The following is an 18,076-nucleotide window of genomic DNA, read 5'->3' on the forward strand; positions in this document are numbered from 1 at the left end:
TTTTAGTTTTCATATTTGTAAACCGTCCATATTCCTCAAAGAGGGAAACATAAATACAGAACTTACAGGATCATTCAAATAATTTGTTCAAAAAAAGGCTAGCTGTTGAGATGACTGTTTCGGCACAAGTCCAAAAAGTGGAAGGAAAGACTTCTTTCACATCACTTGTTGCTATAACAAGAGACAATCAAACTGTGTTATTTTCTATGAAGTGTTTCCTTGCAATAAACTCTAACTACATACCTAAATAATATTTATCAACTATTGGGAGAAAAGATTAGGAAATAAATTTAACTTCCCATAAAATGATTTGTGCTATTTAGAACGCCCATTCTGTTGTACCAGCCAGCTGGTTTGCATATTCATCCCAGCCAACTAGAACAGTGCTTGAGAAAGTCTAGCTTTCTCAAGATGAGAGAGAGGCAAACTGCCCGTAACTTCAGAATGGTCCAACTGATTGTTAATCATGTATGGAGAAGTCCAGCATACATAAAGAATCCTTACAGAAGATTGCAAAATCCCATTCATAGTACACAGTAAGCTGGATCAGTGAAAATAAGTGTGCATCTTATCCCCCCAGTTATAGCTTCAGTATTATTGCTCATATTTCTTAATATCAATATAGATTTAAATTAAATTAAAAGTATCAAAGCTATCAAAGTAAAAAGTTCTCTGTTCAGTTTATACAATTGTATTAGCTTTTTTCCTCAATACATTCATTTTGAACTCACCTGGATTATTTTTGTGCCTTGTCTCCTTGAATTTTTACATCTTAATAATGAGTGAAAGGCTAATTAAAATTTTACTAGCTTTTAAAATATTTGTTTTCATGAAAATCTTAAGATGGTAGTCAAAAGTATGCATATCTATCTATCTATCTATCTATCTATCTATCTATCTACAGTAAAACAAAGTATTATATAAATAATGTGATTCAATTATGTTTATGGAAATGCATTCAATTTATAAAAACTGAATTTATTTAATCATGCTTAAAAACTATTTAAAAGGAAATAAAGCTATATCCTGGAGATAATGGTATATAAATATTTGCTTCTAAAAGGAAATCTCCTTTGGTATCAAAGTTTACATGTAAATCATCTTTGATAATAGTAGAAACCTAATTTGCATTACTTGTATAATAATATATAGGAGGCTGAGATTAGTCTGGTATGTAACAAGCACATTAACAGATGCTCTTACAGACTTCTGAACCTGCAATTCTGTGTTATGTTTTCTATTCATTGTACAAATAGCTGGTTTTGTTTTTGGATTTCTTTAATCAGTTCTGTGTTGATACAAATCTCCTGAGTCCCAGTCATTTTGATATAGGTATTCATGTTTTGGGGATTTATCTTCATGAATAGATATTTGGTATTTCATTATATACAGGATATTTCACACTGCATGATAAACCATGTGAGTCCTCTTCTAATAAATATTTTATGTTCATAATACAATTGGCAGCTGAATACGTGGTGAATATTAAAATTTCCAAAATTATGAGAAGTTAGATCTACTATGCACAGCCTTAAATCTGGAAAATACTAATCAATAAGGTATTCCAAAAAAAAATCCAAGATAACTTACTTCCTCCTTCCAAGTGCCCCTTGAATTTCACAGTTGAATCAATAACATGCCTTATTTATAGATCATTACATATTGTTTTGCATTTAAGGTTGAATGTTTCTTTTCAGTTAGATGTTGTAAACTTTGAATTATAAATATTGATGTATTTCCAGTTATAAGATCTATGCAATTTCTTCTTAAATATAATTATTCATAAACAAAAAATATACTTATACTTATTGTTAAGATCCAGTTCTTTGGTAATCACTTCCAATTAGTTTTGCTTTCATACTTTGGGAATTAAAATCATGAACTAAAGACAATAATTTTTATTTGGATTTATTACTGTTTGTACAGCTTTTCCTGGCTATACTGCATAATTCTCTTTCTGAAATATTAATACTAATCACAGGTCAACCACCAATATGCTTTGATACTACAAAACATCAACTTCAGTAGCAGCATTTCAGTGGATCATTGTATGATCATTGGCACATATTTCAATCATTACAACATACAACAAATAATTCAGAAATGGCTACTAAAATGAATGTTGTGTCAAAGAGAGTTCAGAGTGTCAAACTATACTTCATCCTCAGATATTTCCATGTATTCTATGAGATAGCTACATAGCTGTGATTAGATCAGTTATCTAGTGAGCATTTCCATGATTGAGGAAAGACATGAACCTGGGTCTGTCCCAAGGGTGAAATGCTACTGGTTCGCACCGGTAGTAATAAAAGCTACCAGTTGGGCGAATCTCTAGTAAAAAAAAGCTACTTGTTCGTCTGAACTGATATTTCCAACGATCAGCTGTGCTGCACTATTTATATTCACTAGAAAGCAGGAAATCCTTCTTTCTAACAAATCTAAATTGTGCGGCACAGCTGTTCCCCCCCACCCTCGCTGTTATACCTTCTTAAGACTCTTTTCCACGTGAAGTGTGCCTTTGGTACGCACTGCAGATGTGTGCATAGCGTGTTTGGTGTGCACTGAGCATGCGTGTGCAGCATGCGTTTGGCACGCACTGCAAATGCATGCACACAGCGCATGTTTGGTGCGCACTGCGCATGTGCGGGAAGCGAACCTGTGGCAAACCCCGGAGGATTTCACATTGGTCTATCCCCACTGCTACTCCAAATTCTCAGGACTGCCCCACAATGGCTTGACTAATGTTGATGCAATAGAATATCATAGTATGGTTTAAGGACTTTGGAACTATTGTATTCAAACTTCGAACTACAGAGAGCAACAGCATATGCTCTATTTCCAGCTGGCTGAATTTTGGATTTTATGCTATTTTAATCCCCACAATAAGTGGCAAACAATTCTATTCTCACCTGATGTTTCTAGAGGAATTTTACTACAGACCTAACCAGTGAGTTTGCTGAGTTGTTGGGCAACATCTAGAATGGAAAAGTGACCAAGTCCCTTTAGGTTGACCCTGAATATCTGTAGCCAAGTAAGAAAGTTAAGTTCTATGTTATTCTGAGGAGTTTAGAATGTTGAAATTGCAGGATTGATACTGAGCAGTAGGTGGCAGAAAGCACAAGATTTCTGTAAATATGCTGCAGAGATACTTCTGTCCCATATGTCAGCCTCTATGATGCTTGCTTACTATTGGCTGCCATAGTAACGGGGAGGGGGGAAGATTGGCATTTGAGTGGGGACAGTGAGCTGGAGAGAGATGCTCTGTGTGAACAAAAAGGGAAGATTTCTCTCATGACCTACTGCGCAGCTGAATGGACTTGTTTATACGCAGTCAAGGTATAAACGTCCATCTGTCCCGAAATACCAGATGGACGAAAACACCTGAAAATGCGCCCCACATGACACCATATTAGACTCTTGTCCTCAAGGGTGTTGTTAAGGGCCAGCATAGAAAACAAACCATTATTCATTAAATCTGCATTCATAATCTTTGCTAAAATTAGTGTCAATTTTATCATCCATAAGTAAGATATTAGGGTGAGTGGTGTAGATTAAGTTTAAAGCAAGTTTGGTGAACACTACATTTTCAACAATTTCTAACAAAATCAGTATGATTGAAAAAATTCAAGGGGCCCAGGCAAAGGGAGCTCTCTTCGGCAAAGAGAATTAAACAAAAGCTGAGCATGGAAAAGAACTTAATACAATACTATGACAGAAGCGTATCTTGTTGACGTCCTCAACATTCTTGTTGGTCAGTCAGCATATTATTGGGATTGATTCAATTTAAAATGTATAGAATAATTAACTGGATTAAGTTCTTAATGATATAGATCCGTGATGGCGAACCTATGGCACGCGTGCCACAGGTGGCACACGTAGCCATATCAGTGGGCATGCCAGCTCAGCCCTGGCACACATACACGCGCCAGCCAGCTGATTTTTGGGCCTTCTGGGCCCACCAGAAGTAGGGAAACAGGCTGTTTCCTGCCTCCGGAGGGCCTGGGGGGAAAGGCCTGTTTTTTCTTACCTGGTTCCAGATCCTCTATACATCTGGGAAGGGCAAAAACAGCCTTTCCCACTCCCTCGGAGGCCCTCAGGAGCCTCCTAGAGAAGCTCAGGAGGCTGAGGACAGCAAAAAACGTCACTTTCTGTCCCACCGGGAGTTGGGAAATGGGCCATTTCAGGCCTCCTGAGGGCTTGAACATTTAACCTGGGGCTTCATTCAACTGGCTAAGTCAAGATGGCAACTCCTATGTTTTTCAAAGAAAAGAAAATAGGTCCCTTTGGGGGACAACTATAGTATCTCCTCTGCTTGGTCTCTGACTAAGCTCTTGGTATAGCACATTTACCAATTGCATGGCATTCCAAAAAAGCATAAACTCAGTTTGGGAGATGCAATTCACTTCAAAATTTTGGCACAAATTCCCAAGGTTAGGCTCCTCCCAGGGAGGAACTCCGCCCATCAACTTCAGATGAATGGAGCTTGAACGTACGAATGCAGTCTTGAAACAGTATCTTCGATGCTATGTGAATTATCAGCAAAACAATTGGACTGAGTTCTTGCCCTTTGCTGAGATGGCCTAAATAACTGTGCACAGTAATATTGGATTTACCCCCTTTTGAATGGTCACTGGTGCAGAATTTGTGTCTATGCCAGACCTTCCTCAAGGGTGTCCATCAATTTAATTGTCTGAGTACTCTGAAAGCCATCTGGCTGGTAGTGCACAAAGCATTAGAAGTAGCAACAGAAGCAAAAATGATGAGAGCACATCAGCGGGAGTTTACAATAGATGATGACGCATGCCTGTCCATGAAGTTCTTGCAATTGGGCCAATCCTGCAAGAAGTTGGGTCCCAGGTAAATAGAACTATCATCCGGATCCTAAATCTGGTGACGGTAGAATTTGTTACCAAAAAACTTTAGGAGTAATTCACCCAGTGTTTCATAGTAGTTTGCTAAAGCCCTTCCTTAACTCACTGCTGAGGCCGGTCATTAAGTTGCCTCCCCCCCCATGGTTAGACAGAGAGAAGCACTTTGAGGTCAAGATCCTTGATTCTCAATATCACAAGGGGAAGTTGCAGTATTTAGTCTTATGGAAGGGGTTTCCCTTGGCAGAGGCAAAGTGGCTACAGCGAGGAATGTCCATGCCCTTAGGGTTATTTAGAGGTTCCACACCAGGTACCCAGACCGATCCCAATAGGGTATTTGTGTGAAAAGAACAGTGTAGAAGTGTTTCTTTGTAGGATTAATAATCTTTCTGAAGGGTCAGCATGTCATGGTTGACTTGCTACACAGCCCTGCTCGCAACAGTAATGGGAAGCGGGAGGGAAGGTATTGGAATGTAAGGTGTGGGAGGGAATTTTGGAAAGCAAGTGTGCCATCTGAAAGCATGAGACAACCCCAAATCCCAAGGTCATTGCCTGGGACTGACCAAGGCAGACAGGCCGCTTCCAAAATAAAGCAAGTGCAACTAATAAGACAATGGGAGGTTCAGGGAGGAAAAGGAAGTTTTCCTATCATTTTTGTGCACAAAATGTCAGAGCTGGCTTTTCTTCTTCTGTATCCATATGGCTTTTCAGTAGTTATACCCTTGGAGAAAAATGTCCCAGGAGTTTCTTTTGCTGTTTAATGCAGTGAGATGGTTGGCAGCACCACAAAGATGACTTTGGGGGAAACTAAGTAGAGATGACAATTATATTAACAAAATCATGCTTTAAACCTGGAAAGAGCAAGCATGAGAAAGCTCAGACTGACACTATATATTCACCAGAATTTAAGGAGAGAAATAAAAACTCAGTGATGGTTTTACAATTCTGTTGTGCATACACTCAAACTTGTGGAATCTGTTTCTTGACCTGGCCCACTTCAAATGGCCGACATCTTGTTGGGCTAATGAGGTTTGCTTTGTCAGTTACCCAGTTGGCTTTATGTCTGAGGCAGAACTAGAGCTCTTCACCAGATGCCTTAACCAATAAACTGGCTCTCTTTATACAGTATATAGGAATTATATAACAACAAATTTCCAAAATTCAGGAAATATGATATTAACAGAAATAGTATTATGAACAACTTCAATTTAACTTAATAGTAATTTCCTGTTTTGTTTTCCAAAAGTATGCATATCTTTTAATGACAGAAAATATTGGATGTTGATTCTGATACTGAATTGCAAGAAGCTAATACTTTAGTAGATGCACAGAATGCTAATTGTGTTTTCTTGTGAAAAACATAAAAGGGATAAGAGCAGGAACCTTGTTTTAGAATTCAAAGAATATCCAGCTTTACACATGCATCAAAGATAGCACCCTTTATTAATCCAAATACTGCCATTAAACTAGATTCTGCTTTCATGTCTTTTCCTCATTAATTTGAGGTCACTGTACAGTATTAATCACAAAAATCTTGCTTTGAAAGAATTAGGTGGGGGGAAGGGGTACTAAAAACCTCCATTACTAAACCTGCTACAAAATACAACTTTGCTAGGTTCTGTGCAGCAATCCTTAAAATTTTTTGGACAGTGACCTCTGCCATAACCTAGTTTTAATAAATATCTAATTCACTAGATTAGAAGTGAAACATCTTCAAAGAAAAGTCCAGTTGCCTCTTGAAAAAGCACCTTTGGGACAACCATAACCTTGATGACCGAGATTCTGTTTCTTAATAACTTCTACTAATTTAGTATTTCATTTTCTCAAGTTATCTTCGAGGTGCTCAGATTAGGTTGCTTCTAACAGATTCAGATAGTCCTTGATTTATGACTATTCAAAATTATGCCAGTACTTAAAAAATGTGGCCCTTGCACTTATAATCGCTGCAGTATCCCTACAGGGATGTGATCAAAATTCATGTGCTTGGCAACCAGCATGTATTTATGATGACTGAATCATCCCTTGGTCAAGTAATTGCAATTTGCAGCCTTCCCAGCAATCTTCTGGCAACTAAAATCAGTGGGGAAAATCAGATTCACAAATGATTGACTATGACAAAAAAGGTTGTAAAATCAGGGCAACTCAATGACTCCATCACTTATGTGGCCATAAATCAAGGACTAACTGTACAGTATTATGAACATATATCCTCATCCATTTTAGTTTTTCTGAACAGTGCCAATGATTATCAAAAGGATATATTAAGAGAATTTAAGTGAACAGTAACATTTTCATTTTCATTTAATGTATTTTATAAATGAAGTCATCCAATACGCAGTATGCCAGTATGAAAATAGCTGCCGTCCTACTTAGGGAGTTAAAAGAATAGCTAGGGTCAATTATATGAATAATTCCATCACAATTTAAGCTACCAATGAGATTTAGGTTACCAGATTCTTCCCTATAATTTCAAAACTTTGATTCTTTCCATCATAGTGAAATTCTAACCACATAGATTTAGAGATATGTCATTCCCCACTTGAAAAATATTTTGAAAACCTCCATAAAAAAGTAATTGGTACCTATTGATCTCAAATTATTTATAAAATCATTTCTAAAACTCTACAATGTCACTGATTCAAAGTTAGAAACAGATTATTGAAATATGAGATAATAAAGAATCTTTCTAAAGCTGACTTTCCTGTTAAAAAAAATCATTCCAAAATCATAATATAATAAATTAAATAAGGCAGAAAGAATTCCAGAACAAAACACAGGGATCTGCAAGACTCTCTAATCTTACTTAAGTCAATAGATCCCACCATTAGAAAAAATTTAGGTAAAAATGGAATTTACAGGAAAGAATAAAATGGAAGCTATTGATTTCTAAAAGAAACATTGTCTCATGTTTGTCAAAAAGGGAAAAGCTAGATTTTCAGAGGAATATTTTTAAGAACAGATGAATTGAAAATGGAATCTTTTAAGCTATATAGTTACTATGTCTGGCAGACATTAAACACATCTTGAATTTCATTTTGAATTCTAAAATAAGAGTGTAGAACTTATTGTCAAGCAAGGAAGTAGTGTGAGATAGTCTAGGAATGCTTTGCAAGTCATTCAGAATCTGAATGACTTGCCATCACTGAAAGAAGAATGAATTCTACTTTATATCAGAGAAATTTAATTCATCCATCAACTAAAACTGGAGCACAAGCAGGACAATGATTTCTAATATACAATCAAGTTTACAAGAAAAAAGAATGAAATCAGTATTTTGGAATAGCTATTATTATCTCATCCCAGAAATATTGTGGCATGCCCTGAAACAAGTTCATGTTAGAAAACCCTTTGCTTTGCTGAAGCAGTTTATTATGGACAAATGGATCAGAAATCCTATACACTACATGAGAGACTGGTTATCTACTGCAGGAAGTATTTACTTATTTGGTTGCAGTTACTACAGCTAACACTGATGCAACCACTTAATTACAATAATCTAAGAGTCAATACTTTTTCACATTGGATATCACGTCAGATGATTTGGTTCAATAAATCAATGAGACAAGCAAAAAACCTGGAGATTATTGATTCAAATTCCTATGTATGAGCAAGGGATCTGTGTGAAACTCCAATGATATTCAGCGGTGAAGATAGAATTCATAAGATCTGGAAGGAAGTGAATATTTTTGGAAAGAACTGAAACTATATGGCATATCCCAGCACATTTTCATGTATAGTGCTGCTGGCACGTCTCTTGAAATAAAAATCAAAATGTGCTTTTCTCATTAGAAAAAAAATCACCCCAAGCAAGAATTGTGGACTAATCAAGAAAAGTTAGAAATAGAACGCAACTGAACAAGAACAGCTGGAAGAATAGTAATCCCATTATGTTTCACCTATGATGTTTGACTTGCTCATCTTCTGATTAAAATGCTAACAGATAAAAGTAGCAGAAAAAAAGGAAAAACAAACATGAAAGGTTGTAGAATGTTTCAGCAATTGTTGAAAAATTAGAGTATAAATTGTTTCATTCACTTTTTAAGTATATTCCTGTACTTCTTTTAATAGGTGAGTGAGTAAAATAGTTAAAATCAGTAATTAAGTCTGAATATTGCCCAATGAATTCTGAACTGAGATTAAATGTCTAAAAAATACAAGGGAAGTTGAGGCATATTATACTGAGTAGGTAACCAGAATTCTTCATTAGAGTTTTTAAATACAATACAAATAAGAGAGGAGAAATCTAGTGTATATCAGTGTATCCTTTTATAGGATAAAGGATAAATTTCATTAGTATTAAAAGCAGAATGTAAATAGTGTAAAACACTTTTCAGTTTGTCCCAAATTATTAAATTTGGATCTAATTATAATGTAGCATTAGCACACTTAAGTTAGCTTATGTTTATGGAAGAAATTATACCAAGAGAAAACGTGAAAGCAAGTCATAATCAAATTGACAATTCTCAATGTAGAAAGGAAAATATTTGCCAGAAATAGTTTTGAATAAATGGTGGTTCAGTTCCTTAACATAGCAACTTTTTGAAACCGCAAGGTAGTAAATAAAAAATAGCAGCCAGCCATTTAACACAAAAACTTGATTTAACTTTATTTATCCCTATAGTCAACAATGGATTTGCATTGAGTTGTAAAGCAACAAAATAATATAATTTCAGTGACAAAGGGTCAGAAATCCAGATTTTGTGAAAATGTTACTACTGCATTATTGATTCATAACCTCCTTAATCCAAAAGGGAAAAAAATACAAATAAAAAGTATACATCTGTAATATCAGCAGTAACTTTCTCACTGATCAAATAATATTTTTTGGGAAGGTACACACTATTCTGCTTTACACCAACAAAGATGGCATAAGCTGTTTTTTTGTTATCAAAATTATATCCTGTGGCTGTCAATTAATCCTATCCCATATACATTTTTAATAAAATAACAAATGTTCAAGTTTGTATAGTTGGAAATTGAACATGTTCAGTCTCCATTTATGATTTAGTGCACTTGATAAAATCTTTTTCATAAACTATAAAAGATAGCGCATATGCAAAGCAAAAGTTCCATAAACTGAAGCACTAAATAAAAATGTGGAGAAAAACTTAATTATTTCCAGAAACCCAACCCCATGAAAAAGACAGGTAAGCAGGCAGACTTATAAACCTTCTGCCTGTAAATAGATGCAGGAAACAAGTTTGGATACTTGTCAATTTTTCTCCTTATAGGCCAAAATATTGTATAATATAAACTTCTGGTTAAACAAGGAGGTTTTGAGAACACCAGATGCTATGGTGCTCAATAGCATTCATTACTGTCGTGTCAGATTTAAGGTTCAAATGTAGCCCTTGTATTTATCTTTTCTATGAAAGATCTACCACATACCCTTGAAGGGAAGCAACACTTCTTCTCAAAATAAATGGCCTCATCCAAGCACATAATCTGTGCCATGATTAGTGAAATTGCAGCTAGATATATAGTCCTGAACACAACATACTGCAACAATGACTGTTGTCTCATAAAATAAATATCTCAAAGCTGTTCTATTAGCTGAAATGTCAAAATACCCACACTGTTGCAAATGTCACAATTAGGATTATCCAGTTGAGATATTGCTGTTCAACAGAAGATTAAAAAAACTGACAAGTATGCATGTGCCAAGGACCGAATTAAAGGGCTCTTTGGTGCAATTGGTTCAAATTTGATTAATTTGAAGGATAATATGTACCCATTTTTAAAAAATCTGCTGCTAAGACCTGGACAGCAGTCCTGTCTTGCTCCACAATACAAATCTAAAACAGCTGTTCTCAATAAGCCAAAATTTAAGTCAGACATTGCCTGAAAGTTTTGTACAATAATCTGGACCAAAGATGGTTCTGTACCCTCATGTTGCTGTGAAACATGACTTGAGCTAAAGGCAAAGACTGGTTATCTCAAGGACAACTGCTTCAATATTAGCAATCAGTACAGTGTTTTTAAACTGTCTTCCTGTTGGGTCTCTTGCCTTTCTTTAAAATTAGTTTATTCTTAATGTAGCCACGCTTCCTTTTGGCAGTCTAAAAAGAAAAACAGAATAGTGTATTAGTTATTTATAATGCGCTAGCGACAATGCTCATGTTTTTGTATTGCTCCAGAATCCTTAATTATTATGTTTTAAGTCAAGGTTAGAAGGGTAGGAAGTAGCATATGCAGGTACTTTGGGATGTGATTTTTCCAGTTCTGACATGTAGCATGTTCCCCAAATCCCTCACCATAAATTTGTGTTATTCTATGCGTGTTTTCCTTTAGTCATTGTCGCTGTTTTCAATGAAACCTAAGCTTTTAGGTTTCAGACTACACTTATTTGCAGCAAATACTGCCAATTAATTTGAATGACAGTTATTTAGCATATTGTCCTGTAGCAAGGAAAAAAAATTATTGATGCTCTTTGCTTTCTGCTAATGCCACTGTAACTTTTTAGCATTCAATACAAGAAGTATTACTCCAAAAACTGCAGTAATAAACCTCTTTATTAAAAATTTCTTTAAAAGAGTTATTGTGGTGTGTGTGTATATGCGTGTATATACACACACACACACACTCATATACACACACACATATGTGTGTGTGCATATATACACATGCATGCACACACTCAGAATTGCTGCTTGAATGTTTACAGTAGATTACTTTCTTATAAAAAAAAATCAGGTAAAACTTTTCTGTTTGAAGAGAATTTTATTTTCATTCCTGAAGACTTGATTGTCCAATAGATTAGATGACCACACAATAATGGTGAAAAAATGTATTCAAATGAAATGATTTTAAAACAGGAAAAAGCCAGACACTTGAGCTGTCAACAACAAGTTCAGGTTTAATTACTTTACAAAATAAGTCATTCTGAAATGTCTTAAGCATCATTTTTCAGAAAGACATTTTCACATTTACTAAGTGAACCAACATAATAACCGGAATACTCTTAATGTATTTTAGATAGTCAATTTTATTACACTTCTCTGGGATTTTGGGGGCATAGTCTGCCTATGAGCACAAATGATAAATATAATCCCACATGCTTTATTAATCAAATGTTAACCATTATTTTATTGGCTGTTCCTTTATTGGGAACAAAAGTGTCCATTTATGTGGCTAATAGAAAGACCTAATAGCATATCTGGAAAAACTAGCATCGTATTAAAAATTTCCTTTGAAAATTTCACTAAGAACCCACCTTTTTTGACAAATACTTCTGTTTTGGTAAAATGTTGGTTAGCCTAGGCTTATGGTCCAGTGTTTCTCTGTTGTCTAACTTTTTCACTTTATATATTCTAACAAGCCAGTGCTCTGAAGTAAAGGCTTCTTCCAAATGTTTAAACTTAATGTCCTTGTTGCCAATTTCAGCATTGCGGGTTCGATCAAATCCTGGGGGAGTCCGAAAATCCAGCTACAAAATTAATGCAACCTATTAGTTTGCAGGTGTATTAAATTCTAGACAAACTATGAAGGTATATACATTATCTTGAAAACATGGGTAACAGATTTGAAAATGTTATTTATAATTTGAAACAAATCATGATTAAAGAAGCCTTACTTTTACTCCACAGTATAGAAGTCCAGCATTAAACTATATAAGTTAAATGTGAAATAAGTAAGCACTACAAAAAAGGAGAAAATATCAAGGATTTCAACAGAATCCCTCCCCTCTAAGAAAGATCTTGATTTTCTATTTCAAATTGTGGCCAAAAAAGCTCATAAACTAATAATCATAATATATAAAAGTTATAAATGCAGATCATGCATTTCCACTAAGAATGCTTTTGAAGCATTTTATTTCAAGAATGCTTTTGAAATAAAATTGCTGTCCTTTTAAAATATTCCAGTGAGAGTTAAATGCCATTATGACTACCTTTTAAGTAGTCTCTATTTGCTGTATCTTAGTTGGCAAGGAAATATAAAGGCACAGTGGAATTTTGAAACCAATCTAACCTCAAATTTTGAGAGGTAAAAACCAAACTTTGAATTGAGCTCAATAGAAAAATGGTAACTAGTACAATTGGGAAAGGATTGCTACAGAAAATACTTAGCGGCCCTGCATGCTTATCCATCATTACAAGGAAGAATTTCCTTTCTTTTCCTTTTTAGGATTAGATAACAAGAACTACCTCACTTTTATCATATTATAGAAAGGCCTAATAATGATGATTTTATGTAATCACAATAACTGTGAAATGTATTGTCAGGGATACACATAGAAATGTAAAGAAGCATTACTATTAAGGTGCACTAAACCACTTTAGGACTAACCTGCATTTCTCCAAATCTGTAATATGACATTTTATACATAAGACAGTTCAGCAAGGTTGGAGATCCTGCTTTATCAACTCTAAACTCTCCTTGTGGAGTGAAATAGTCACTTTCCTTTAAGAAAAAGAAGGAAATGAAGTCAGATTAGAAAAACAGAAAAACAGAATTAAAAATACAACAATCAGTTATTGTAAACAAGTAATTGCTAAAAAACCCGGAGTGATTCAGAGTAGTTCTAATTTTTTCATAGAGATTGCATTTTTTTTAGAAGCCTACAATGGATACAATGGTGAGGAATGTTCAAGTAGTTTTTCACTTAAAACCATAATGGAACTGTCCACTACAGTCCTAAATCATGGCAATCATAAATCAAATCACTCATGTGACCAACCTGATTTTATGACTTTTTTCCCATTGGTCATTAAGTAAATGCAGTGGTTATTAAAAGAACCAATGGGTTGTTATGAGCCAAAAGTAAATACCGAGTTTTGGTAAAGATATCATAAGATATGGTCATATGATCCTTGGACACTGCAAAGGACCATTAATGTGGCTGCTTGCCGAGTACCCAACATATGGTCACAAGCTGGATCATAAATACCCCCAGAGAAATCTGTTGCAACTTTGAAAATTTGCTAAATGACAGTGTCAATCAAGGATGATCTGTATAGTGCTTCAAGAATTCTTACAAAAAGATAGTGGGCAAATTCAAGTGTAAAAATGATTTGATTACTCATTCATTTTTAAATATTCATTTCATAATTCCTTGTTTTACTTTTAGTCTTATTGTTATAAGACTAAGTGACAATATGCTTTCATTTCATCTTCACCTTTGGCTATATTGTATCAAAACATCAAATGTGACAAATACACAGTAACTATTACTTAATATACTAGTTAATTAGGATACTATGTAATTATAGTCAATGTATATGTGTATATAAGTGTCCATCCAAATATCAAACAAATTTGGGATAATTTTTTTTTTACAGAAAGCTGAAAGCATTACACACAAGATCTTGTCAGATTAAACAAAAAGCTAAGGCAGGAATACTGCATGTGTGCATTTTAAAAGCTGTTTTAACTTACCCTAATATCTTTAGGATGTTCTCCTTCTGCTATCCTTACCATCCACAAAAATTTGTTGATGTCATCACCAGAATATCCAATTACACCTCCAAAGATTATTAAGACATAATCCACATCTAGGCTTTTCATGATCTCATAGGCTGCTGTCTCATTTGATGACATAGCTTTTCCTACCTAGAATAGTTTTTTAAAAAAATAAATATATTCTCCTTAAATTTACCTTAACTCTAAATATTTTGAATTTGGTTAAGTCTGCATGTTTTTTAAATAAACCACTCTAGCATCTTCAAGTTTAATAGACACAGTTTCCAGCTGTGAGTTTGAAATTTAACAACTTGAGTTTCAATTACAAAGTTGCATACAAATATGTGCATCAGAAAAGCCTCTGTTACAGAAAAAAAAATTACTTCAGTGTTTGAGAATAAAATCTGAGATGTTGCTGAGGAGATGGCTCAAATTAAAGAGTTCATTCAAAATCGAAATCAGGAAATTAGAGAGGATATTGTCATGGCAGTCCAAGGTTTGGCAGGCCATATTGAAGCAATAGATGAAAAAGTGGAAGAAATTAAGCAGTCTAATGAAAATTTGGAAAATAAAATGGGAGAGGTTCAGAATAAGATGGAAAGAGCAGAGGCCGATGTAATAATGATACAATATAGAGATATGGAATTTGCTTTGAGAATAAGAGGCCTCAAAGAAAATAAGCAAGAGAATTTGTGAGAGATTTTTTCAGAAGTATTTGCACAGATAATGGGAGATCAAAAAGCAAATCTTGAATGGCAAATTGACAAAATTTACCGTGTCAATTCATGGGTTGCCAGACAGAAACATCTACCAAGAGACATTGTAGTCTATTTTACAACAAGGAGACTACGCAATGAAATCCTACAAGTTACTTTTAAAAATAAACTTCAAGTGCCGGGGCAGGAGGTTTTAATACTGAAAGAAATCACCCCCAAAATGTTGAGAGCCAGAAGGGATTATGCCTTTCTGGTGGAAGAACTGAGAAACCGTCAGATACAGTACAGATGGGAGGTTCCAGCTGGTCTAGTGGTGAACTATTCAGGAGAAAGATATCATCTTAACTCAGTGTGGAAGGCAAGAGATTTCTACACCAATGTACTAAAGGCTGGATGCCCACAGTCCCCAGAAGCTAGAAGGAAGACGGAAGCAGAGGGGGTAAGAAAGGGGGAGAAGGAAGAATCGTTGGCACAGGCCCAAAGGGGAGCTTTGATTACTCAAGAAGATTTAATACAACTTTTGACTACTGCCCAAGCTTTGGAGGTATTCAAAAAAATAGAAGAACCTAAGGATCAAAGACAGACCCGAGCGGCAGCCAAGCGTCAAGAAGAATTAAGAGTGCAGCAACTCCAGATGATTCAAGAAACTACAAAAACAGAAGCAGTGGGAGGAGCAAGGCCAAAAAGCAAAATGCATGGAGATTTCCAGCAGATGCTCCAAAAGCTTCAGGGGGCCAAGAATGGCAACTAGATTTCTGACTTGGAATGTTAATGGCCTAAATTCACCACAAAAGAGGAGAAAAATATTTCATTATTTGAAACAGTTTAAAAATGATGTAATCTGTCTTACAAGAGACTCACATTAGAAGGAAAGATCAAAAATATTTAATAAATGCAAGGTTAGGCATACATTTTGTTGCATCCGCTCCTGAGAAGAAGAATAGTATAGTTATATACCTAAAAAAAGACTTAATTGCTAAATTAATTGAAGCAGATGATCAAGGAAGATTCATAGCAATTGAACTTTTAATAAAAGGAGAAAAAATACTTTTAATTGGAATATATGCACCGAACAACAACAGGAAAAATTTTACAAGCTTTTACATTCTAAGATACTACAATAGGATTATAAATCATGCATTTTATTGGGCGATTGGAATGGAGTTTTGGACACTAAAAAAGATAAGAAGGGGCTCTTGCAAAATATTTCAATGCGTGCCAGATTGCCAAAATCAATTTTTGAAATGATGGATAATAATATAAATATAATAATAATAATAATAATAATAATAATAATAATAATAATAATAATAATAATAATAATACACTCGGGGCAGTGTACAGCCAAGATTAAAACATAAATATACAATATCATAGGATGATATGGAGTTGAGAGATATCTGGTGAGAGAGGAACTCTGAAGAAAAAGTTTTTACCTTTTTTTCTGATAGACATCAATCTTTTTCTAGGATTGATTTCATATTAATTACTAATGATCTTTTTTCTAGGGTGAAGAAGACGAAGATCTGCCCAAGAGTTTTAATGGATCATAGTCCAGTTTGGATGGAATTAGAGTATGGAATGGGATTTAAGAGGTCTTGGAAGTTAAATGAAAATCTGTTTAGATATGAGGAAAATGTAAAAGAATGTAAAAAATTTATGAAAGAATTTTTCATTATAAATATGCATAAGGGTACATCTATGGAAATGGTTTGGGATGCAAGTAAAGCATATATGAGAGGTATCTTAATATATTTGAATAATAAACATAGACGTAAACAGGAAAAAAAAGGAAGGACTTAGAAGAGGAAATTAAAAAAAAAGAACAAGCTTTGATATTGAACCCAGCAGACAAGAAAATAAAAGAGGCAATTAACTTACTGCAAGGGCAATTTAATATGCTAATGGCAGATCAGGTCGCAACTAATTTGCAATATGCTAAACATAATACTTTTTGCAATACTAATAAACCAGGGAGATGGTTAGCATATTTGTTAAGGAAAAAACAAAAGTCACGGACCATAGAGAAAATAGAATATAAAGGTAAAGAGGTTTACCAGCAAAATATGATTAAAAAAGCATTTTTAGAATTTTATACGAGGTTGTATGCTAGTGATAAAATTCAAAGTATAGATATAGATACTTACAGAAAGAGAATATCCCTATAATTACAAAAGAGTAAAGGGAGGGTTTAAATCAACCAATAACTTCCAAGGAGATTATATTTGCAATTAAGCAGTTGAAAGTAGGTAAAGCCTCTGGGACCGATGGTTTGAGTGGTGGGACCACTCAAAGAATTATTTACTAACATACAATCTGGAGATGTACCCCCATCCTGGAGGACAGCTTTTATTTCTCTGATTCCAAAGGAGGAGCAAGACCACACCCAGCCAAAAAATTATAGGCATATATCACTTTTAAATACAGATTACAAGATTTTTGCTAAAATACTAGCAAATAGGTTAATGACAGTTATGCAACAAATTATTCATAATGATCAAACTGGTTTTATAAATGGTAGACAAATGAAGAGTAATGTAAGGCAAGTTGTTAACCTATTAGAGTATTTGGGGAAGAACAACCGAATCCCTGCGGTGCTAATATTTCTTGATGCGGAGAAAGCATTTGATCGATTGAATTGGCATTTCTTATTGAAAATAATAGAAAAGATGCAGTTTGGAGAATATTTTACACAATCTATAAAGGCAATGTATCAGAAACAAACAACGCAAATAATAATTAATCGTAGTTTAACAGATACTTTTAATATAGAAAAAGGAACAAGACGAGGATGTCCCTTGTCTCAATTATTGTTTATCTTGACTTTGGAATTTTTGTTGAGTAAGATATGTGAGTCAGATAAAATAAATGGAATTAAAATTAGGCAGTATGACTACAGATTACGAGCATTTGCAGACGACTTGGTTGTTACTTTAACCCAACCATTACAGTTGATTGTAGGTTTAATGGATATAATTAATCAATATGGACAAGTATCTGGATTTAAAATAAATGCAGGGAAAACGAAGATAATAACTAAAAATATGACTACAAATCAAAAAGATGAATTAGAAAGACTAACAGGATTTGAAA

The 18,076-nt window shown here is 34.5% G+C and overlaps 1 protein-coding gene across 1 annotated transcript in view; it reads right to left on the reverse strand.

Annotated features, from left to right (window-relative positions):
- Positions 1-9,448: 9,448 nt before the first annotated feature.
- The window catches only part of STT3B (STT3 oligosaccharyltransferase complex catalytic subunit B), a 90,857-nt gene continuing 82,229 nt past the window's right edge, over positions 9,449-18,076 (reverse strand). Inside the window, exons 13-16 of the mRNA XM_060685815.2 lie at positions 14,244-14,417; positions 13,155-13,268; positions 12,082-12,294; positions 9,449-10,927 (exon numbers count right to left, since the gene is read on the reverse strand). Coding sequence (XP_060541798.1) covers positions 10,847-10,927; positions 12,082-12,294; positions 13,155-13,268; positions 14,244-14,417 — 582 coding nt within the window. The 3' untranslated portion in view covers positions 9,449-10,846. The remainder of the gene's footprint in view (positions 10,928-12,081; positions 12,295-13,154; positions 13,269-14,243; positions 14,418-18,076) is intronic.

The sequence above is a fragment of the Pantherophis guttatus genome, chromosome 4, assembly GCF_059756535.1.
Source record: "Pantherophis guttatus breed Tessera chromosome 4, ASM5975653v1, whole genome shotgun sequence".
Lineage (NCBI taxonomy): Eukaryota > Metazoa > Chordata > Lepidosauria > Squamata > Colubridae > Pantherophis > Pantherophis guttatus.